The 24,908-nt window shown below is 35.5% G+C and overlaps 3 protein-coding genes across 3 annotated transcripts; 2 read left to right on the top strand and 1 right to left on the bottom strand.

The window, feature by feature from the left end:
* The first annotated feature begins 7,956 nt into the window (after positions 1-7,956).
* Positions 7,957-8,694, top strand: LOC143922313 (transcription and mRNA export factor ENY2-like). The gene is made up of 2 exons (XM_077445541.1): positions 7,957-8,203; positions 8,280-8,694. Exons 1-2 carry the CDS (start codon positions 8,148-8,150, stop codon positions 8,500-8,502), a joined length of 279 nt encoding a protein of 92 aa, XP_077301667.1. The 5' UTR covers positions 7,957-8,147; the 3' UTR covers positions 8,503-8,694.
* A 5,904-nt stretch (positions 8,695-14,598) lies between these two features.
* On the top strand, positions 14,599-20,115 carry LOC143916655 (uncharacterized). The gene is made up of 3 exons (XM_077437855.1): positions 14,599-14,683; positions 18,774-18,952; positions 19,228-20,115. The coding sequence occupies exons 1-3, from the start codon at positions 14,599-14,601 to the stop codon at positions 20,113-20,115; spliced, it is 1,152 nt and encodes a 383-aa protein (XP_077293981.1).
* Tpc1 (Thiamine pyrophosphate carrier protein 1) lies at positions 18,688-22,196 on the bottom strand. The gene is made up of 2 exons (XM_077430822.1): positions 22,118-22,196; positions 18,688-22,022 (listed from the first exon to the last, which is right to left on the bottom strand). The coding sequence occupies exon 2, from the start codon at positions 21,961-21,963 to the stop codon at positions 21,031-21,033; it is 933 nt and encodes a 310-aa protein (XP_077286948.1). The 5' UTR covers positions 21,964-22,022; positions 22,118-22,196; the 3' UTR covers positions 18,688-21,030.
* Between the last annotated feature and the right edge of the window lie 2,712 nt (positions 22,197-24,908).

Below are 24,908 nucleotides of genomic sequence, written 5' to 3'. Positions count from 1 at the left end.
TTCGGAACAACGCAGGCAGCGAACACCCTGGTCGCAGCGCGAAAACATTTGAAATTATAGCGAATGACACTCATTCCCGTTTTTCCCGTTTTTTTTCACAGTAATCTTCCCGGACATGCATTCAACAAATCCTGAAAGTTCCATCGTAATCGCTTCAGTGGCTTAGGAGCCTATTCGAGACACACACACAGACATTCATTTTTATATATATAGAAGATAGATGACCATTATTTATAACTAGTGTTGGACCCGTTGATTTGAACGGGTGGTTTCGAAAAGGAATTGAAACTCGAATAAAAATAAAGTTAAAGATATTGAATCGACTGGTTTCGGAAAGAAATTGATGCACGAATTACAAATGACAAATTACGAAGTGATTACGAATTACGAATTACATTTTGTGCATCGCCGACGCCTCCGGCACCCCGGGGCCTTCGCCCCCGCCGCCGACGCCTCCGGCGGCCGCACCGCACCCAACGCCCCCGATGCCTTCGGCACCCCGGGGCCTGAAAAAACTGGGAAACTGAAAAACTGAAAAAATGAAAAAACTGAAAAAATTAAAAAAATTAAAAAACTAAAAAAATGAAAAATATGAAAAAAAAAAAATTGTTCCCCATACTGGTTGATTCATTATGTTCGGCGAAAGTTAGGACACACAGATTACCGTCTTTATATATATGATAAACGGCCAGTATCCATCGTTCAGTATACAAACGATCAGTATACTATATATAAAAACGGACTGTCGCTAAATATATTTGTATATTTGTATATTTGTATATTTGTATGTGACGGACGATCAACCATCAACCAGTATGGGGAACAAAATTTTTTTTTTTTCATATTTTTCATTTTTTTCATATTTTTCATTTTTTTCATTTTTTCAGTTTTTTCATTTTTTTCATTTTTTCAGTTTTTTCATTTTTTTCAGTTTTTCAGTTTTTCAGTTTTTTCATTTTTTTCATTTTTTTCATTTTTTCAGTTTTTTCATTTTTTCAGTTTTTTCATTTTTTTCATTTTTTTCATTTTTTCAGTTTTTTCATTTTTTTCATTTTTTCAGTTTTTTCATTTTTTTCATTTTTTCAGTTTTTTCATTTTTTTCATTTTTGCATCGGGGCGCTGGGGGCGAAGCCCTCGGGATGCCGAAGGCATCGGGGGCGCTGGGGGCGAAGCCCCCAGGGTGCCGAAGGCATCCGGGGTGCTGGGGGCGCCGGAGGCGTCGGCGGCGCTGGGGGCGAAGCCCCCGGGGTGCCGAAGGCATCGGGGGCGCTGGGGGCGCCGGAGGCGTCGGCGGCGCTGGGGGCGAAGCCCCCGGGGTGCCGGAGGCGTCGGCGGCGCTGGGGGCGAAGCCCCCGGGGTGCCGAAGGCATCGGGGCGCTGGGGGCGAAGCCCCCGGGATGCCGAAGGCATCGGGGGCGCTGGGGGCGAAGCCCCCGGGGTGCCGAAGGCATCGGGGACGCTGGGGGCGAAGCCCCCGGGGTGCCGAAGGCATCGGGGGGGCTGGGGGCGCCGGAGGCGTCGGCGGCGCTGGGAGCGAAGCCCCCGGGGTGCCGAAGGCATCGGGGGTGCTGGGGGCGCCGGAGGCGTCGGCGGCGCTGGGGGCGAAGCCCCCGGGGTGCCGAAGGCGTCGGGGGCGCCGGAGGCGCCGGCGGCGCTGGGGCCGAAGGCCCCGGAGCGACGGAGGCATCGGGGGCAAAGGCGTCAGGAGGTCGGCGATGCACAAAACGTAGTTCGTAATTCGTAATCACTTCGTAATTCGTGCATCAATTTCTTTCCGAAACCAGTCGATTCAATATCTTTAACTTTATTTTTATTCGAGTTTCAATTCCTTTTCGAAACCACCCGTTGAAATCAACGGGTCCAACACTAGTAAATAATAATAAAAAAAACAGTATTTATATTCAGCGGCGGCTTATTATACATACATATGTATATTGAAAATAAAGGCGCGCATTAATGGCCAATACTACTCTTTGATTGGTATCGACACAAGGTTGGTATGATTTTGATAGACAGGAGCATCATTTCCGCTTTTCTCAATGGGGGAGGGGGGGGGGGGGGCATAATTTTTCATCAATAGAGAATGACTTTATAGGGGGGGGGGGTGTATTATATTAAAAAAATAAGTGTATATAAAGTACAAAATAATCTCCTAAAAATCTTTCAAAGCAAGACAAACAACAAAACAAAATATCTTTTTTGGGAGTTAACAAATTTTTCTGGAAAAAATCGACGTGTTTATACCTGACAGTGTTCTAAAAAAATTAAATATTCTATTTTTGTTGGTTTAGTATTTTAATTCAAATTCATAATAATTCATTATATTGCTGTCGGTTCCCTCATCACTGAGGATCGTGACTATGATGTGCGGTCAACCAGCTGCCTCCATTCAGTTCTAAATTCGGCCAGGCGAAGACTTGCTACCGTGGAAGCGCCCGTCGCTGCAGATACTTGGTCAGTCCAGCGTGCGGGGGATCTGCCTCTGGCTCTTCTGCCTTCGACGCTACCAACCACAACCAACCGCTCCAGGCTCTCCTCACCTCTTCGTGCAATGTGGCCGAAGAACTGCAATATACGTTTCAGGCATATTGTTGACAATCTATCCTTGATTTTCAATTCTTCAAGAATAGACACATTCGTGCGTTTGTCGGTCCAAGGCACGCGCAGTAGCCGTCTCCAGGACCACATCTCGAAGGCATCGATTCTCCGTCTATCCGCCGCCTTCATGGTCCACGTCTCGACACCATAAAGGCAGACAGAAAAAACGAGACTCTTCACGAGACGGATTTTGACAGCAGTTGTAATGGCTCTATTCTTCCAAATCTTCGTTAGTTGTGACATTGCCGATTTTGCTAATGTAATCCGGCGCCGTATTTCCAATTCGCTGCCGCCGTTGTTAGATATGAGTGACCCCAGATAGACAAAATTATCAACCACATCTATACCGTTTAAAGCTGAGTTGTTGTTTTGCAGCTGTTGGTGACGGTCAATTATCATAATTTTTGTTTTGGGGCGGTTTATCTGGAGGCCAAGCACATTACTCTCTGTCTCAACACGACGGATCAGTTCGGCCATTTCTTCATGATTATTAGCTATGAGCGTTGTGTCATCCGCATACCGAAGATTGGATAGTTTTTTTCCACCAATGGACACTCCACCCTTCCAACCATCCAGTGCTCTACGCATTATATACTCTCCATATATATTAAATAGGTCTGGAGATAATATACACCCTTGCCTTACTCCACGTTGTACTCGAAAATTTGTCGAGTTTAGCGAATTGATTCGAACTACTGCATTGTTATCATTATACAAGTTATGTATTATTTTTACAAGATGCATGGGGACTCCCATGTCCAGTAGAACTTTCCACAGATAGTCCCAGTTCACAAAGTCAAAAGCTTTTTTATAGTCTATAAAACAAAGAACGGCTGGAGTTTGAAACTCCCGACATTTTTCAATGAGTTGACGTATATTCAGTATTTGTTCCCTCGTCCCTTTGCCTTTTACAAACCCTGCTTGTTCGTTCGGTATTTGCCATCCAAGGTAACTGCTCAAACGATCTTTAATTATATACAGCAATACTTTACTAGAGTGCGATATTAAGGCTAAGGTCCTGTAATTCTCGCATTTTTTTGTAGATCCTTTCTTGTGTAAGGGAATGAATATTGAATTGACCCAATCTTTCGGCCATACTCCGTTTACCCAGATCTTGTTGCACATATTACATAGCGCCTTTATCGCAGTTTCACCAAGCTCTTTCAGAAGTTCAGCTTGTATACCATCGCTGCCAGGAGACTTTTTACATTTCAGTTTCTTTATGGCATTTACAACTTCAGATGTCAAGATGTCAGGCTCCCTGACATCATCAATTAGGGAAACAATTGAGGTCGACGAACTACCACTGTACAATTCCGAACAGTATTCTTTCCATCGGTTGAGTATCACATCAATATCTGTAAGCGTGTTTCCAAATTGATCATCTATTGTCCAAGTTTTGGGTGAAAATTTTTGAGTGACGATTTTTACTTTGTGAAAAATATCCCTTGCCTGATTCTTTAATGCGTGTTTTTCTATCTCCTCACATATGTCATTTATATATTTAGCTTTATCCCGCCTACAACTCCTTTGAATATCTTTATGTAATATTGCATACCTTTCAAGATATTCTGTCGATGTTATGCCAGTTTGTTTAAGTCTTTTACGTTCTTTTATCTTAACCCAAGTTGAATCAGAGATAAAAGACTTACGATGTTCATTTTGCGGTGTTTGATGTTTTCTGGCATACCGAATTATGAGATCTTTAAAAATTTTCCAAGACTCTTCTACATCTACATTAGGATTTATTTGGAATTCTGCATCTTTTTCTCTGATTACATTGCCAAAATTAATTACATCATCATTGGTGAGTTTAATTGCTTTATTTTGATGTCTTTTAATCATTTTCAATTTCAGTCGAAATTTAGCAACAAGTAAGTTATGGTCCGATCCGCAATCTGCACCTGGATATGTTTTGACGTTATGTATCGATGATTTCCATCTACAATTTATTAATACATAATCGATTTGGTTGCGGTGACGATCCCCAGGAGATATCCAAGTGTACAATCGCCTAGGATGATGTTGAAACCAAGTATTCATAATGGACATTTTATTTTCAATGCAGAAACTTATAAGTTTCTCTCCTCTCTCATTTTGAATACCCAATCCATATTTACCTACTATGTTATCAATGTTGCTATTATTACCGACTTTGGCATTAAAATCACCAAGAATGATGGTCATTTCTTTGTTTGAGATATTTGACAATGTATCGAGTAGTGAAGCATAGAACGCATTTATTTTAATATCTTCGGCATCTGCAGTAGGAGCATATATTTGAAGGATGTTTAGTTTATACGGATGCGTGTTGAGTTTTAAGTGTATAAGTCTGTCACTTATGGGGTTGTAGCCAATTAGTGCACTGGTTAATTTAGATGCTAAGATCACCGCGACACCGCTATGTGACGAATCTTGGTTACCAGAAAAATATATCGTATTTCCATTTGAAGTTTTATAATGGCCGTTGTTCTTCCAGTGCGTTTCCGAGATTCCGAGTATATCTAGCCCATGACTGTACATCTCTTTCTCAACAACCAGTGTTTTCCCAGGATTCAGGAGTCCTCTAACGTTCCAAGTACCTATTTTGGATTTGTTCCGTAAAGTTTCTCCAGTCGCATATTTTCATGATGCATGATGCCTGGTGAGTCACATGCATGTGGCCAGTAGCCAATTTCACACCGTGAGACCTGGAACCTCGAAGGCGCCGGGTGTCAGCCGGAGAGTCAGACTTCTTCACACTTTTATTTTTGTACATCATAGTTATCTTGGGAGAATACTGCAGTGGATTCCCACTTCCTTCTACAGCGCAGTAAATGTTTTGACATCTTATACTGGCAGAGCTGCTGCCCACTACCAGGGATTTATTATAGAGTTTCCTTCTCTGTCAAAGATGATACGGTACCTTTGAAAACCGGGTTGTGCTTTTGTTAAGCGGCGGCACTTACTCGCCGCTGACCTGAGACCGTCATAGTGTTGTGTGACATTTTATAGAGTGAAACTTACCACGGATTCACTCATCACCACTCTTATCTCAGCGCTCCTTGTCCAGGACCACCATGTCGCTATGGCAGTTGACTACAAGAGTCGTTCCCCTATCTGCAACTTGGGGACCTGAGCGGTTGCATGGAGCTCTGCTCTGAGCTTAATAATTACTGTGTGCGGACGGACGTGTGTTTCCATTTATGATATATTTACATATATTGACAGTTTATTCACAATCATAATATTTATTAAATTAGTACCAAACATTAACGTTAACGTTGAGTACAAGTATCCAATATCAAATATTAAATTATCAAAACTAAATATTAAATAATTCAACACTCAATATTAAATAATCAATTATGAAATAATTCAACACTCAACATTAAATAATCAATTATGAAATAATTCAACATTAAATATCAAACCATTCACTCAATATTAAATATGAAATAATTCAACGTTAAATATTATCAATACTATCATTAATAAATCAATCGACGTTAATAGTAAATTATTATCAAAAGAAATGTGATCGAAATTATGTGGGTAATTATGTAAATATGAAAATATTATAAATTTAAATTCCATTTAAAAAATATGAAATCAAGCATAGGTAATGATTCTGAATATGTACTAACTTGCGAGGCGCCAGAAGAGCTACATACTCATCCCAGCACCTCCTCTTTAGCTCCAATTTAACACAAAATTCTACATACTTATCGGGAACAACACACAAACACACGTCCGCACCGAGCTCGCTCAACCCGCGATATATAATAATTCATTAAACAACGTGAATACTCCTGTTCAAATCTAGGGGGGGAGTTAACTGCCTCCCAAATGACGCCCCTGTGATAGATACATTGCTGTTTGCTCTGACGAATATACATCAGACGTTTATACTATCCATTATTTTGTTGTTTATTCAAATTAAATTGAATGATTCAATAATCTCAAACTGATCATTTTGTTAATAAAATACTAGCCGAAAACTGATTTATATACCAAAATTGATTATAATACTGGTCCATTTAATTTGTTGCCCTTATTTTATTGTAAGTCAAAATTCTTCATACTTACCGGCTTTACCAATATGCGTGTGCATATTGGTTAATGTATAAAAGGGAGCAACCAATTCACTAACGATTAACGTTGTAGCGGCATATTTGGACAATCAAATAATATAAACTAGCCACTTGTCGTTTTGTTATGTCACTCCTCATGATATTTTGTAATCATGACAGCTTATTAAATAAAAAAATATCAGAAACTGATTGGCTACGTCCACACTACCGATATCTACTCCCGATATTTACTAGGTCCAGTAAATACCGTGAATCGTACGCATGAGTGCGTTTGCACCAACGATATATACCTCGTTTACAGCCTTAGCACTTTGGTTTACGGCCGTGTAGTGCCGGTCTTACACCGAATGGCGCCCTCGGGCAATTTTTTCTAAACACCCTTAGAAAAAATTTTCGTCTTTGGCGCTTTAATCTATAATTTTGTATGGCTTTTCTCGCTCTAATTTTAAAATTTAAAGTGCCTTTGACGCATCGAGTGGCGCCCTAACTTATTTGGCGCCCTCGGGCGCCGCCCTACCCAGCCCCCCCTAAAACCGGCACTGATTATATGTAAAGCCCGGACCCTGAGGGGGCCGTTTATTGTTCAAATATTGTAAATGCATTGTTAAAGGTTTGCCGAACCTTTTTTACAAAGCATTTACAACAATTGAACAATAAAAGGCACGCTTCCGGTCCTACCTCTAATTATATGTATAAATGGCCATGTTTAAGGTCTGTTCATACCTATCCAGCACGACCCGTATCCTGCAGGTGTCATGCAAGTGCGGATAGTATTCTTTGGTACATTATATGGACGTATTCATACTCCATTCGCGCATGCGAATTTACGCATTCATGCGCGTCCATATATGTAGAATGTACCAAATAATACTATCCGCACTTGCATGACACCTGCAGGATACGGGTCGTGCTGGATAGGTATGAACAGACCTTTAAGCGGTTTATATTACAAATACCGAGCGAACCCGGGTAAAAACACTATTAAGTAATAAATAGAAAGATAATTTAATAAAGTAATAATGCCGAGCAAATGTCGTAAATATGTTCGCGACACGGTCTCTGAAATATCGACGACTTCCTCCCAAGGCAATCCGATGGTACTGTCGGAATTATGGAGGGGCGCGTGGATCTCCAAACATTTCGGATTACGGCCTTGAAAACAAGAAAAAGCGTTCGAACACACGGTATTTACTAGATCTAGAAATATCGGTAGTGTGGACGGCGCCATTGTGAAATGTCGAATGTAATAAAATTGTTGTATTTTTGTGGTTTTACGGCCATAATAGACAGGGGAGTGGAGCAGAGTGGAGCGGAGTGGAGTGGAGTAGAGTGGAGTCGGTTCGCGCCGGCGGCCGGCAGGTGGCAGCGTCGTCGGGCTCAGCGGGGGTCGGCGGGGAGTGGGCCGCTTTTTCAGAAGAGGGCGAGGGCGGAGTCGGGGCCCAGGGGGCTTCCCAGAGAAAGGCGCTCCGCCCCACCATGACACTCACCACAGTCGCCAACCAAAGGCTGGTGCTCACCGGAGACCGGGAGAGGTACCAACACTACGAGTACCATTCTTCGTTACTAGCACCCCTGACTTTTTCTCTGACGTTTTCTTCTGTCGCGCAGGTTCAAAGAATTACTCCGGAGACGCCTGCTCGAGTGCGGATGGCGAGATCAGATCCGAATGCTGTGCAGGGACGTCGTCAAGGAGAACGAGGGATCCAACATCAGCATCGACACTTTAGTCACTACCGTCACGCCTAGGGCGCGCTCCCTCGTTCCCGACACTGTCAAGAAAGAACTCCTGCAAAAGATCAAGAGCCACTTGGTGTCGCAAAAGGACTTGTAGTCGCTCTCGACTTACACATGTATACTTTTTCCCATGAGAGAATACTTTCCTCGTTTCCGCATATCATTTATTTTGCTCTAGAACTCATAGTACCTTCTTTGCGAATGAACTTTCGATGAAGTAATATTATTTTGAATTGTGATATTTATAATGTATGTATATTAAAATGATTAAATAGTGTTTGTCGTATTTTTTTCTCTGCAAATCCTCTTTATAAAAAATGTGCATGCTCAATACAAATTTGGACTAAAATAGCCAATAGAAATTTGGACATTACTAACTATGAATATATATATATATATATATATATATATATATATATATATATATATATATATATATGTATGTACATCAATTGTATTTAAAAAAATACAGCCTTAATAGAACTTATCACTTATATTGTTGGCTTAGTGGCAGAAAGCTTAGTCAAAAATTGGCTGTTGTAACCTAATAATTCAACTCGGTAGATTTCAGCATGCTGTCATTTGAAAAAATAAGCCGATTCATACTTGATTTATTTTTGGCATAATTTAAAGATTTCAATACGAATTAAGTCATGTCCTCGCTTGTTAATGGAAAAACAATTATTACAAAAATACTTGTTAATACATTAATCGTATACATAAATGATGAACACATTTTATTTAGTGGTTAGTTTAATGGATAATGATTTAAATCGCAAAATAGAGAGCTGCAAACTTCTTGATTTTCGAAAAAGTCTATTAACTCAAAACAAGGATTTTTGACTTAAAGCTTTTTGCCACCGAACCGACGATATGTTAAAAATCGTTTTATTTATTATTTTGTTAATCCAATATCAATGCTTATTTCGTTATTTATGTTTTTTCCATTAATTATTACTTTTGTTGAAAATGTTGACTCTGAACAAAGGTGCTTTTTTTCTAATGGTTATGCTACATATTAAAAGGATAGATGGAGTTAAAATAATGTGTAATAATTTAATGGGTAGTGTGAATGCTTTGTGGTGACAATTTATACATGAGTCAGATATATGTACATATGTATGTAATATTGATATAAGAGTATGAAAAACATGTCTACTGTATCCGAAATTTTACAATTTCAGATGCAAATCAGATTGAAAATTTTTATCAAAGATTTGTATGCTTATTTCATTGAATGCGTGCTTTTGTGAATATTTTGTAACCAAAAAAATATTTTTCTTGAAGCTATACATATGTATATATGTGTCTTTTTTTGTTGGCTATGGAGAATTTTGTTAAGGTATGATATTCAGAACCTACTCTACACTTTAACTTTGATATTTGAATACTTGATTTAACATACTAACACAGCTGGACAGGGAAAATAGGAAAGTCGTATTAAAAATTAGCATAGATAAGACCAAACTAATGTTCAATAGTTATTGCATGCCTGATAGCATTTCATTAGATGATAAAATAGAAGTAGTCAATAATTTTTTATATTTAGGTCAAATGATAAACAGGTCCGGTAGTAAGAAGAAGAGACGTATGAAATTAGGATGGAGTGCATTTGGGCGAATAAATGTTTTTTAATCAAAAATGCCACTGCCTGAAGAAAATTATCTTCTATCAATGAATTTTGCCAGTGATGATGTATGGATGTGAAATTTAGATTTTAAATAGCTAAGCTACTACTCAAAGTCTAATGCATCCAAAGAAGTATGGAACGTCGTATGCTTGGTATAACGAGGAAAGACAGGAAGCGGAATACGTAGGTGAAAAGTATGACAAGGGTAGTGGATAGAGTGAAGAAATTGAAATGACAATGGGCGGGCCACGTGACAAGAAGAATGAATGAAAGGTGGACAAAAGAAGTACTAGAATCAGTGGCGTAACTAGGAATTTTGTGCCCCTAAGCAAAAAATCATCAAGCACCCCCCCCCCTCGAATTTTTAAATCGAAATACCAAAATTTTGGTTTCGCAACGCAGTATTAATATAAATATAATTATTTTTATGGTACATAATATAATTTTCTTAATTTAACTCGCCTATTTTAAAATTTCTTCTTTCGAGCCGTACAGTTTGCAAAATCATAAATTAGTTGTTTAAGGTCTATTTTGGCTGCTTCTTTGTGCTCAATTGTAAGTAAAGATAGTTCATTGAGTCTAGTTTGACCGATCGAATTTCTTTGTAATCTTTAATTATTTTTTATTTATTGATTATTCTTTCTACACTAGCCAGTTACCGGAAGAGTAATAAGTAGAGGTAGGATAGTAACAGTGCTATCAATTGTTCAATTGTTGTAAATCCTTTGTAAAAAAGGTTCGGCAAACCTTTAACAATGCATTTACAACCTTTGAACAATACGCGGCACCTACTGGGTCCGGTGACTAGTAATAAGAGGTATGTAAAAGATAACATGAACGCGGTATATACATACATACATAAATATATGTATGTATGTATATATGTACATACATAATAGATACTTCTGAAAAATCATTTTCCAAACACCGACCGTCCGACCGCTGTACTCTGTGAGGTGGATTATATGCCATCTCGCTTGCACCTATGTAACATATTACCCGATACAACCATATATACAACGAAAGCATTTAAATTGCAATTACCGCTTTAGTTAGTACATTTAGATAAAAAAAAAAATATTGAGATAGAAAACAAATCCTTATAAACGTGGTGAAATAAAAAATTTGCCAAATAAATGAAAAATAGCACGGAAAAAAAATCCGTAAAAAAATATATATTTTTGACTTTTAAAATTTGCTAGACAATTAATTAGAAGTATTTTAAAGCAATGAAATATAACAATTAATAGGAAAAATATCTGACTATTGATGCCAATACTCACTTTGAGCGCAACAATCCTAAATTTTGATTTAAAGACCGCAAAAGCCAAAAAACTGTAAAAATCGCGGATTTTTTTAAACGCTCATATCTCGTAAACGATCACCCACCAACAAAAATCAATATCATATTCGAATTCAGTGGTAAAGATTTCAAAGAAGTCAAACTTAGTAAAGATTGGTTAGTCTCCGCTCTGGTAACTCAAAAACGTGATTTTTTGTTGCTCAGTGTAATTTTCCTAGGTTCAAGAAAACCAAAATAGTTTTTCACCACCTTCATTCCCGCAAAACGTGTCTTAATTTGAACATGTATTTGTCGATTTATGGCCCCCTATCTCCGTGGGCCCGTAAGCATTGCTTACATATGTATATCCCAATACATAGTAGTTACGCCACTGACTAGAATGGAACCCGAGAGAATGTAATACGGTAAAAAGAAGACCGCAGGGAATATGGGTAGATGAAATTAGGAAAATTTGCAGGGTAAGATCGATGAGAGTTGCGTGTTGGAGAGGCCTATATCTAGCTGTGGATGGTGAATGGCTGTAGATGATGATGATGATGATTTGAATACTTGTACTTCAATCAATTGTATTATTTTATATTGGAATATAAGAGAAAGAGAGGATGCAATCTATGAATTTAATTTATTATAAACCTATAAACTAACTCAACCAAAATATTTGCGAAAAATTTTTTTTTATAAAATTAACAGTGCACCCAAAATGGATATCGGATAAAGGTATGTTCATACCTATCCAGCACGACCCGAATACTGTAAGTATCTTGCAAGTACGGACAGTATTCTTTAGTACATTCTATATGGACGCGCATGAATGCGTAAATGCGCATGCGCGAATGGAGTATGAATACGTCCATATAATGTACCAAAGAATACTATCCGCACTTGCAGGATACCTGCAGGATACGGGTCGTGCTGGATAGGTATGAACAGACCTTAAACGGTTCACAAATACCAAGTACACTCACGCTGTGCACAAAAAAAAGTGAACAGAAGAAAGAAGTAAAGACATGAACTACTATTTAATTAAACTCATCTCTTAATCTCATTATATGTTTTATGGCTGTGGCGTTTTGTGGGCATTCTTTGTATCGGTATGGTGTAATAGTTCAACTTTTTCACCATTGTGCGCAGACAATGGCGAAAGTTGAATGAGATTATGAATGCACATTGTGTGGACGACTCGTTGCACGATCAAATATTGCGATTTTTTTCTTTACTATTTGGAAATTGTCGACACATGAACGTAAACGCTTTCGAGACACATACAAGTACCTCATCGTAATTGGGATATCTGTAACAATTTCATGCATAAGTGCCTCTTAACTTTTCAACAGTTTATTTTCGAAAATATATACAAAAACACCACATTGGCTTGTTGGTAGTGATGAATTGCAAACGTAAATTTATACATCACCATGCTTCAATCCGTTTCAATTCAATATGATTTATGAAGACCTCTATTTAGAATATAGGTATATATTCCAATAGTCTGGTTACGACAGCTCGTTAGCCAAGAAACCAACTCGTTATGAAACTGCCTATTTGATATTAGATTTCACAGGATGAACATTTTTGCAGTGGTGTTTCGAAAAAAAAAGCGAGTTGCGTTCATTTTTAACTTCCTCTTTAGGCTGATCATCGCACAATGGCTGATACCAACACATGTTAGAAAGTAAAAATAATAAAACACGAATATTCAAATGCATATACATACATATGTATTTACGTAGGTACATACATTCGAATCTCGAATGCATCCTGTTCTACGTAAACGTCGAAAACTCTCTAAATTTTGATCAAAAAAATGATCTTTGCATCATCATCATATATACATATATGTATGTTGCTTTATTGTTCGCTTGTCCGGAGCATATTAGAGTTTGGGTCTGTAATTTGGAGTCCCACTGAAATTAAATTATCTCTCGTGATAGAAAGAGTTCAATAAAAGTTTCTTCGATACCTTTATATGAGGAAATATAAATATTACCCCCATTTATTTCCCACTACCTTTTAACAAGGTGTTCTAGGCTTTGACTCACTATCTTTGAGAAGAATTATTACCATTTCCAAATACTTCTATGGAGTATTAAAGGGAAGTATTGACAACCCTTCGATTTTATCGGAACTTAAATTTTGGGCGCCTGAATGCGGTAGAGCTTTGCGTCATCGTTTACTTTTCCAAGCTATTGCTGCGAAAACGTTTGCTTTCAATAATTCATCTCTTGTAAAGGCTATCCGGTTCCTTAATGTGATAGATGAACATTTAGACCTGTTTGATTGTCATGTTGATGAATCAGTTTCATGAGATTCAACACGAGTCTATTTGAATGAAATGAATGATTGTCAATTTTTATTGTTTTGTAAGACTGGTGTGATGCATTGGGACAACCTGTCAGGTCACTTTGGTAATTATTTTGTTGTTATTATTATCTATCCATTTATATAATGTATTTACTATAATAATAAATCATATATAAATAAATAAATATAATATTACTATTCTGTGTGTCTGTGTAAGATAACGCTCACTGTACTATAATAGTCGTATTGATTCGACATATGTACGTCGCAGTTAAAGTACTGTATAACAAAAAGTACGAATATAATACGAACATAATAACAGATCAACAAAAAACTTCTATATATACTTATTATTATTAGCAGATGTTGGTTTTAAAGGAAAGCAGAATTCTTACACTCATAGTTATGTACATACGTATATGAAAGCGTTTGGATAGCATTAACAACTTTTATTAGTTGCAGCAGTACTGAAACGTTTCTTGAAAAGGGCCAGGAAAATTCAATTAAGAATTTGAGCCCACAGAAGCATAATGTGGAGCAAGTCGTATCTAGATTCCAATTAGTCGTGTACTGATTGATATCGTTTCCACGATTTGTCAAAGGTTTCGAATGTAAGTTATGTGCGAATGTGACTCTGTGACAGACACGGTACGGTGGGGCGATTCTTCTCGCTCTGAATGAGATTTCGTGGAAGAAAAGGCGGTCAAACAGTTCTGCTTTGGGAGAATGTCGAACTATAGAATTTTCTAGCCATATTCAGTGCTGTGCCGTTGTGGAGAACGGAAGTGTTGTCTTTGAGAAAGAAAAGTAAGAGAAGAATCGCTTTGTTGCTCGCATCCGGCGGGAGAGTTCGCACGGCTCACCAAAGTGAAATTGCATTTTTACAAACGCGAGTGTGCAGTTTAGAAGAACTGGCAATTTGTGTGTTTGATGTTATTTAGTGAAATACTTTACGAAAAATGGTGCGAAAATTGTGGATGCTGTTCATACTCACTATGGCAACGAGTGCGGCTGACGATGGTCTGAAGTACGATGATGATAAAGGTATTGAGATACAATTGCATTATTAAATTAATATATACACACACATGTAGTAAAAACATGGATAAAGTAACAAGCATCTATATGAAGACTAGTTAGTAATGAAGTTGCTAACTGGTAAGCTAGTATCAAAATTAATTAGTAATGCTAATAAATATGTCCTAGCTTTGATAGAGTATGACGTAAAGCCATTCAAGTTGGGCCAGTTTCATTAGTATTAGTATAATGGTTCGTGTTTGCTTAAGCTTTTTTCTTAACTAAGGGATGTAGCACAGTCAGATTTTAAGTTCAGCAATACATCTTTCTGTTTTTATGAGTACACTTTTATATTATTTTATTTAAGTTTGGACCATTGTGGCATTATAAGAATAATGCGCCACAATGGTCGAAATATATAACAGAGAAGAGAAAAAAATGTATACCGGCAAAAATATATTTATAAACAATCATAAAAAACAATAGCAATATAATAATAGTAGATAAAGTAAAGATACCAAATAAACAGAATACATAGTATGCAATGTCTTGCATCTACAGTATACAAATGTATAAAAACCAGCCCTAAATACAAAACGTACCTGCGAGGCCCAAATGGAAACTCATAATCACATATACAATTATCAAAATAATGATGAGCCCAGGCTATCAGACAGATAGGTACAGGGCCACACCTAGGAGTTCGGCCACCGGTGTGCAAACTTAAATCGGCCGCTCTTTAATTTTATCAGCATTTGTATAAATCATATTAATATAAAAAAAATAAATAAAAAAATGAAGTGCATGCGAGTCTTACCCTGTGAGAAATATAGTACTGAAAGTTTTAATCACAATAAAAAGTAACCAGAAAAAAAGACAGAAAACCAAAACGTTTAGTTCTGAACAGGATCAGACGACAAGAGAGACTGAACGTTTTCAAGTTCATTCATTAAAATATAGCGTTTTTACCCTCAATCCCACATCTAGGACATTTTTATTTCGATGACTAACAATACTCAACATCCATGAAGACATACATCTGATAGTCGCAAAGTAAATAAAATACCTAGCTCTGTGCGGACCGAAGCTATACCTGCTATCCCATCATTTCCCTGAATTATAGTTTGGGTGTGTAACAAGTGTAACTTCCAACAGCAATCCACAAGTATACAACAAGACAACCTAAATGCATTTTTAAACGATGTTTTGTTTCGTATTTTTTAAGAAATAAAAATTTTTAGACTCCCATTTCTTTCGGTCGCCTGTGTGCGTTGCATACATACGGTAGGCAGAATATGTAAAAAAAATATTTATCAGTGTGGGTTATACATACGGTAGGCAGAATATGTAAAAAAAATATTTATCAGTGTGGGTTGGTTTCATTAGGCAGAACTATACGTTTATTTGGCGTGTACGTATGTATAAGCAGAGGTGTTATCCAACGAGTTTCTAACAAAAATTCATCTAATATAAACATACAAGTTACAAAAATTGTTTATTTTTTCAACTATGCTATATAACAAGCAATAAATCGCTATAGTATATATTTATGCTTTTATCAAAATTCGTCAATTTAATTCAGAAAACATATTTTAATTTATTATACAACATCAATTAATCAAGCACACTCGTCTAACAGATTGCTCCAAAGCGACGAGTGTGCTAAAAATATTAAGAAAGGACAAAAGGAAAAAAGTACATGAAATTTTACAATTGACAATACTTAAATAAAGAAAAGATAAATAAATAAAACATGAGATAGAAAAAAAAATTCTTAATAAATTCATAATTAAATAAACTAACTCAACCTTTCTAAATGGTCGCGACTTCCGTAACTTAGGAAGTGGTGCAGCGAATGAAGAGAGATGTGACAAATGTCAATGGCACCATCCAGTGAATTTAAGAAACGGAGGCCACGAAGAATGGGAGAATAACTAAAAGCCACATATCATTTTGTTATTAAGTTATTTTCCAATTATATTATAATATACCACTGGAACTTTAAATTGCATACTACAATATACACTGGATTATCGTGTATCAATATAGAAGATCTTCTTTTAATTTAAAACATATATTTTTTAGTATAGTGAAAGTACCGACATATGTACATATTATATGTTAAAATATCTCCTGTTTGTCTAAAGTGGACGACAGTTAGTTCTACACATTAAAAAAAGTAGACTTTACGTCTCGAGCGTACTAATTCATTGGGAAACTCCTTAAGACATAAAACTGGCCTATTTTATTAATTAACAAGAATTGTTTGAAAAATTCCTCGGAAAAAAGGAGGGAAACTCCAGTCGCAAGCATTCGTTATCGCATTTTTTACCGGCTGCAAAACATACTTGGAATTTGAATACATTTTCTGCGTATCGACTGAACTATTCCAATTAATTCGTTTTGCTGAGCAATTCATAAAATTCAAAGAATCAAGGATAAACAACAATAAATGTCTACGCGCGCTTACCGCAACATACATATACATAGGAACTCCCATCAAACGTGCTAGACACCTACCTACATACATATATAATTTTGTGAATCATCAAAAGAAAATGAATGTGCAAAGTACAAAAGCTAATACTCCGAATTACCGCGTTAGTTAATTAAAGTTTAAATTGAGTAATTCATCGCTGGTAAACAATGGAAATGGTGATAAGCATGATCGAATGCTATCCAGGATGTTATGGGTTTCGACTGTTTGGAGGGAAAGTTTGCGACTAATGCGTACTTTCGTAAGACAAAAATGGCGTCTATGTTGAAAATTACATCAAAAAGAAGATACAAGATCAGGTCGGAAAATTGAGAAAAATACAGTTTCTTGTTGCTCATTGACCTTAATGTTGTTTAAACGGTTAAAGTGACACTTTTTTTTATTGATAATTGCAAATCTCTTTGCTAAACAGTGCATGTTCTCTGTAATGATAATTGCTAGAAAATGTAGCATGAAGTTTTAACATAATAATTTCGATATTATGAAACTAAGATATTAAATCGACTTTGGGATCCATAAAAGGAGACAAAGAAAATTAATGATTTATGGAACATAGAGATGTCACATAAATAATAATGGCAGACGATACATTAACGTATATTGATGACCAAAATGAGCAATATGGTTGGTATTAATGTGCGCGCGCAGAATACGGGAGGAAAAGCCTGTTCCTCTTGTTCCTGTTGTATCCTGCTCGCACAAATTAAGTGAGTATGTACCGTTTACCATGCACCCTTTTTTTTGATTTTTCGACTTAAGATCTTTCGATTTTCGATCTTTGCCTTCCGATATTTGCGTTTTCGGGCCCGTGAGGTAGACCCATAAAGATGATACAATTTATTCCAAAAGGGTTTTAATACATAAGTACATTAAAAGGTGACAAACAATGAAACCACACCAGTACTACCTAACCAGATTCCTATTCTAAAAAATAAACGTATTCTTTTGAATATTCATTTACTCTTGTTTAATTTTTATTTGCTTCTTTAAATAATTATTTTTGAACAGTTCAAATTTGTATTTTTAATTGAATTAGGGAAGAGTAATATGTGTGTATTTATTTTCAGCGTTTGCTATGCTTAAGATATAAAAGTGGATCTATAATATGTACCTTGTAAATGCCCCGTAACATGTTCGACTGCATAATATATTGAATAAGAATTGTTTTGAAATTTACATTTGCATACATATGTATGTATGTACTGGCGAAAGTAAAGCAAAATTTCAATAAAACGCTAAATTAAAGTGAAATTTCACTTTCAATTCAGTTAACGGAGAGGAAAATCAGCGAATGGGCCATCGTAAATTATTCGCAAAGATAATGATCAAATACTGCCGAAATCTTGCAAAAATAGTCGAAAGAATCATGAGAAAACGTTACATGGCGATAATACAGGCTGCTGAGCGTTACGAAGTCTATTCTTGACAAATTTTTGGAATTATGTCATTAAAATAAAATCACACACTTCCTAATTTAAATTGCGTCAGAAAACACTACATGTAACAATGGTCAAGTGCAATGAAAACATTTGGTACAAAAATTTGTTATTTATTTGTGTAACAATATTGTAAAAGAATCATTTTATAACAGATTAATATAGTAATTGCTTTTATATTCAGAGTCGAGGTTTCTTTCATTGTTCGCTGTGACTCAAGGAAATCCTGCGCCTGGTGTTCCTGGTAGGCCATTACCACCTCGAGCTTTTGGTTCCTCAGCTCGTTGTGCGACCCGACTAGAAAGTGCTTTAGATCAGATCAAAAGACGTCAAATGCTGAAAGCCAGAAACATGGATGTTCCTGTAATAGTAACACTTTTTAACAAATATCATTTCATAAAATAAATACGATTCACCAATGCTATTTATTATTCCTCAATACAAATTAAATAACTTTACTAGGAACTAAGTATGTACATATATAAAAATGAACTAATTTAAAGGAAAAATCCCAAATTGGGATCTATTATTGGATGAAAAGAATACTTTAATTTTGTTTTTAGTATCCCAGACTAATTGGAACATAAAAATCACAACCTATAATATAAGTTCTAATGCAAATAATTTAATATTTACAGGTACAAATGATAGATCTTGAAGGCTATAGTCTGCATCAGCATCTTCGAAGTGCACCCGTAGACATGTATGTAACTCGGATGCGTGTCAGACTTCCACAAAATCAAAATTGGGTAAGAGTTGAACGATGCAACTTCGATCCAAGAAACGTCTCATTGGAAACACGCTTGCTCTTCAACGATCTCACAATAAGTGGAAGTGTCAATTTGTTCGAAGGACATGGAGACTTGGGCAAAGTGGACGATATAAGTAAAGAAGACAGAGATACGTTTTATGAAAACAGAGATTTCAGAGGAGATATTTACAAGCGGAGAGACATTGATGACAGGGATCAAGATTTTCATAGGCAAAGACCAAACGATCCACACGAACGAGATAGAAGAGATTGTAATATGATATTGAGATTGCGCAAAGCCGGGATAGGATTCTATACGCAACCCTTGAAACAATCTCCAGGCAGATTCAGTGTCAAAACTGATTCCGAGTTCATCGAACCAGGTTTTATAAGCGTATATGCATATGGATGTGAAAGGTATATTTCCAAAAATTTACGCGATTATGATCGTAACGGACCCGACGATGATTATAAGAATAATCTTGATAGAAGATACAAAAGGCAAGCAGATACGTTCAGATTTGATCCAAATGTTCGCGAAGGGAGAAGTTATCGAGATTGGGACAGACGAGATATGTATCGTAGAGTGGAAAAGAGTAAACTTTTCGGACCTGACGATCGCCTTGAAGATATAGACGACATATCGAGGGAAATGGAAGATATTTTCACGAAAGGTATAAGAACATTGCTTACGACGTACATGCAAAAGGAATTACAACCTGCCATAAAAGAAACGTTGATGAGAAACTTGGGATTCACCATTTCGTATGGTTAACCATTAGTAAATTAATAGTATTAAAAATTGAATACTATTGTGTAAATAAATATAAACCTTTGGCACGAATATAATTAAATTTGGAAAGCATAAAATTCTAATAAAAAATGTAAATATATAGATATACATAGATTACACTAGAAAGTTCTATGGTGGTATTTAACTAATATAAATTATATAAATTACAAAAATTTTGATATTCTCATGCATTTAAAATAAATATTTTGTTTTCAATGTGTATAGTTGTAAACTAATAAAGATCACCTAAGTACAGATCATTTTTTTCATTAATACAAATATTTTTAACATTGCATATCATGGTTACACACACATACCAATAATGGTAAATTCATTATATTACTGCATTTTATAAACAGAACATTCTCAATCTACCAAGTTAATCAAACATGAAAAAAAATCAGTCCTATAACCAAATAAAGTTTACATCTAAATAAGTATGCACGCCAGTGGTGTGTGGTAAAGTTCTCTATTTCACAGCCTTACATAATTGTGGATACGAGGAAGATACAAGAGGGTGAAGCAACACATATAATAATTTCAAATGTTTATGATTCAATTTTTATATCTTGTTAAATGAGTAGTTGATTTCTTTAAAATTTTTTCATTATACATATGTGAAACAGTGCAAAAAATGATCTTAAAGGAAAAGCTAAGTGTATATAATAGTTTTTTTTTATATAAAAATAGCTATTATAGTGCACATGTCCATATATGTATGTAAGCATTATTCGGCATAAGTTCTATCAAAACCAAATTACATAACAATCAGATCATCATTTTATAAATCTAAATACATATTGAACAATTAATAAATATTTAAAATTTTAACAAATGTACATACACATGAAAATGTATCAAAAAAGAATCTGTACAAACAAAATAATAATTTAAACTTTAAAACAATCTACAGTACTGTTCAAAAAATGTGAAATGTAACGATGTTACTAGAGTTGCTTTGATCAAACTGGGAAAAAGTCCTTTGTATAATGCGACGAAACCTTCTCGTTTCACAGTCTGTATAATGCAATCGATGAATCCACGACATACAAAATTCTCCCCAAACCTTTTGCGATTGTGTAGAAAACCTTGTATTTGCATTCGTTTTTTTGCTAAATCAAACGGATATATGCACAATTTCGATAAAAATCCTGCTATGGAACCAGCCGACATAGAGCCCAACAGAGAACCTTGATTTTTGTCCGTCGAACTAGCGTTTAACATATTAAAATATTCATTAAAAAGTTTGTAGAACATAAACTGAGCACCGGAATGTGGTGCTATTTGGGCAATAGTCGGAAAGAGACCTTTAAAAAGCGAGAGTCTTCCCTCAGTCGTATACATGTGATGAAAAGTGTGCCACACACTTCGGTACACCCTCGAATTCTTATCTTCGGCTATGATTCTAGTGCGAATCGTGTCGAACGGGAAAGAAACGATGGTGGCGAAACTACCAGCGATGGCACCGCAGGTGAAATTGATCACAGGTTTGTACAAATTCGACGGATCTGTGTAGGCTTTGTAACACTTTTCAGTCAACACCTCGTAGGACCAGAATTGAGCGACGCCGTACGATATGGATAAGTATTGAGCCGGTATGTGGCCACTCCACATAGCGGTGATGCCTTCTTCTCGGATGATGGTTCTCACTGCCTGCAGCACCGATGAATATTTAGAGCCGGATACTATCGGTTCGACTTGAATTTGGAAACGTATCTTCAGTACGTCCAGGGGTTGACAGAGAGCTCGGGCTGTCGCTCCTGAAGCACCACCGGCAAACATGTATTGCCATCCTTTCAGGTGTTTTTTGTGCGCGTCGTATGTGAGCATATTTATAGGTTATGTATCACTGAATATTCGGCATATCGGTGAAAGTGCAAATGATGAATCTTAAATGGTATAAATCGATTGAAAATTTAAGTTCTCTATATTTATTTCATCATAGGATTACTTGTTGTGTTGTATATATGTGGATATTTTTTACATTTTGTGAAATGCCGGAACAGCGAGCTGATGACAGTTCTCAAGGTGCACTTGTGGTGTTCGTGAACGCACTTACATATGTATGTCTTGTCTTATCTCTAGATGCTCGCAAATTTCTAAAAGTTTTGCCCTTCTGGTTATTACGAATTTTCTGGTTATTATGATTTTACGTATCCGAATAAGTTTATTTTAAATAAAATATTGAAAAATATAAATCATTTCAGCGTTTTACATTCATTTTTTAACATTTGTAATTCGTAGTATGTTTTTAGTTAGAAATAATAAGTAGCTTTTTTGAGAATATTTATCAATTATTATGATAAATACTTGAAAATAAATTCTTGAAAAAATATGTGGGTATATTTATAGATTTATTAAAATTATTCAATAAATTTTTAAATCTTAGGTAATTTTAAATGGTCCCTCTAATGTGATGAGGTGTGTAATTTCAATGAATGTCATTTATCAATATTACAAGTGAAAATTTTAGCCGTCGATTAAAAAACAGTTGAATGTGTTATATGTGTAAATTAAAAATTTAGTTTTTCAGTTGGTAGCAAAAAATAAAAGGTACAGTTTGAAATAAAAGTAAAATTTTGATGAAAATCATGTATTTAAAAATTCTCACTATAAATTCATTTGTTTTTTTTGTTCAGTTTTGAAACAAATACACGCACATCGTGCATATATAATGCAATAAAAAATATTTCTAAACAAAAATGCAATTAAATAAAAATAATATTTTTATACAATATAATGGCACTTGATTCTTTTAACATCAAATAGGAATAGATTTATCACATTTGTATTATATATCAGTAAATATCGCTAAATTTATAAAAGAATAATTTTCATAATAATTAGTATAGTTGTCAATAAAATTCTAGTTTCACTGAGTATAAATTTTTCAATCGAAAAGTACGAAACATTTTCAACAATTTCTAAATCATCATTACACTTTCACACATGTACATTTATATTTGGTTTATTTTGCAATTAGAATAAAATAAACAAATAGTATATACATATACATTTATACACTTGTCTTAATAAATAAAATATTTAAATACTCAAATCTTCAAAATATGGCACAATTTTTAAAGCGTTATAAAATAAATATATTAAGAAAATAAATGCAATAATTAAATGTATTCACACAATAAAATACGCTCTAAAGAGCACGAATAGTTAAATATTATGACAATTTTTATGGAAATTGACTTAAAATCAAACGGAATTTCGACAAGGAAGTTTTATAATGAAACTTAGTTCACGTTTTTACTGGAATTGATTATTCGTCATATATAAAACATACATATATAAATAAAAACATATGTATTTAATATAATAGCTATAACTAGTTCAGAAAAAATGTTCTAATGTTGTACTTAATTTACACACATGTAATAAATAAATAAAATACAATATCGTATATTTATGGCTTATTTTAGCGCCAGCGCTAAGAACCTTCAAATTTAATTTAATCAAGTTTTTCAAAAACCACTGTAAAATACAACTCCTCACTTAAAATAAATAGTATAGTTTGACTTAAATTTAACTATATACATATTTGTACTTTTTCCTAAAACTAATTTTTAAAATTGAGCAAATAATTGACTTTTAGGTTTCTTTCTAAGTACTCAAGCGGGTCACAATTTGGTACGATAGATATGGCGATTTTTCAACTGTTCACTAATCATCTGTAGATTGGGGCTTTAGCAGGCTTGTAGTCTTCCATTTGAAATTTCTTCATGCAGACACACCCCACGTTGGCTATTATGGTCCAGTTACTGGTTCTGTCGAGGTTGAAGACAGTCATTTTGTCGTAAAGCTGAGTGCATTCATAGTCGAATTCACAACAGGAACGATCTTCCCTTGTTGTGCAATTGATCTCTTTAATGATCCTCGGCCAACGGTTGGGGTCTTCGTTTATGGCTATCGTGAATGGACACATAGACTTTTTCACAGCGTTGTCTAGCTTCATGGTTCCAGCATAGACGGTTTGATGAAAGATAGCGATGAAAATAACAATCACTGATGGGAGTAGCGCGTTCATGGTGAATTTCACTTGTATGTAACTAATAAACACTATAACTTGGGCGCTGTCTCGAGGGATGGTCTCGTGTTCAGCTCGAGGTTCACAATAAAGATATATCAGGAAATTCACTCATGTTTTATACCAAGACGAGCCCACGCGGACGGCAGATATTGGTAGTGGAATCATTACATACATAGTTTTCCTTTTCACATTGCGGTGTGACGATCGGGTTTTAGCGTCATAGAGTGTCTCCCATCAATCGAGGATACGGTTTTTTTTCTGACGTAGGCTGTACCTACTGTGAAAACTATCATATTTTCCGAGCAATCCCTGGTAATGCGCGAACTTCGAAAAGTCCGTACTTTCGCCCACTTTACTTTCTTACTATGTGAGCTAATTGCATTTTCCAGCCAAAAATCTTGCATTCACAATTTATTGTAATTCTACAGTTGAAAAATAATTAATCCCTCTATTTATCAAAGAAAAGAAAATATATTGTAAAACTAATAATTTGAAATAATTTTATATAGAGAAAGCATTTTTAAAAATTTTTGTATTTGATCAAAATTTATATACATATGTAAGTAGGTATATCCTTTAGCTTAATTTCATGCGAGAAAATAATTTATTTATTGAATCACCCCTTATTTTTAATTATTTAAAAAAAAATTAAAAATCTTAAACGTTTTATTATAAAACCCGAAATTATAATTTTTTTTTGATAATATTATAAACGATCAGCATTTACATATAT

Source organism: Arctopsyche grandis, chromosome 1 (genome assembly GCF_051622035.1).
Source record: "Arctopsyche grandis isolate Sample6627 chromosome 1, ASM5162203v2, whole genome shotgun sequence".
Taxonomy (NCBI): Eukaryota; Metazoa; Arthropoda; class Insecta; order Trichoptera; family Hydropsychidae; genus Arctopsyche; species Arctopsyche grandis.
The sequence above is the reverse complement of the archived record's forward strand: the minus strand, read 5'-3'. Positions and strand labels throughout refer to the sequence as shown.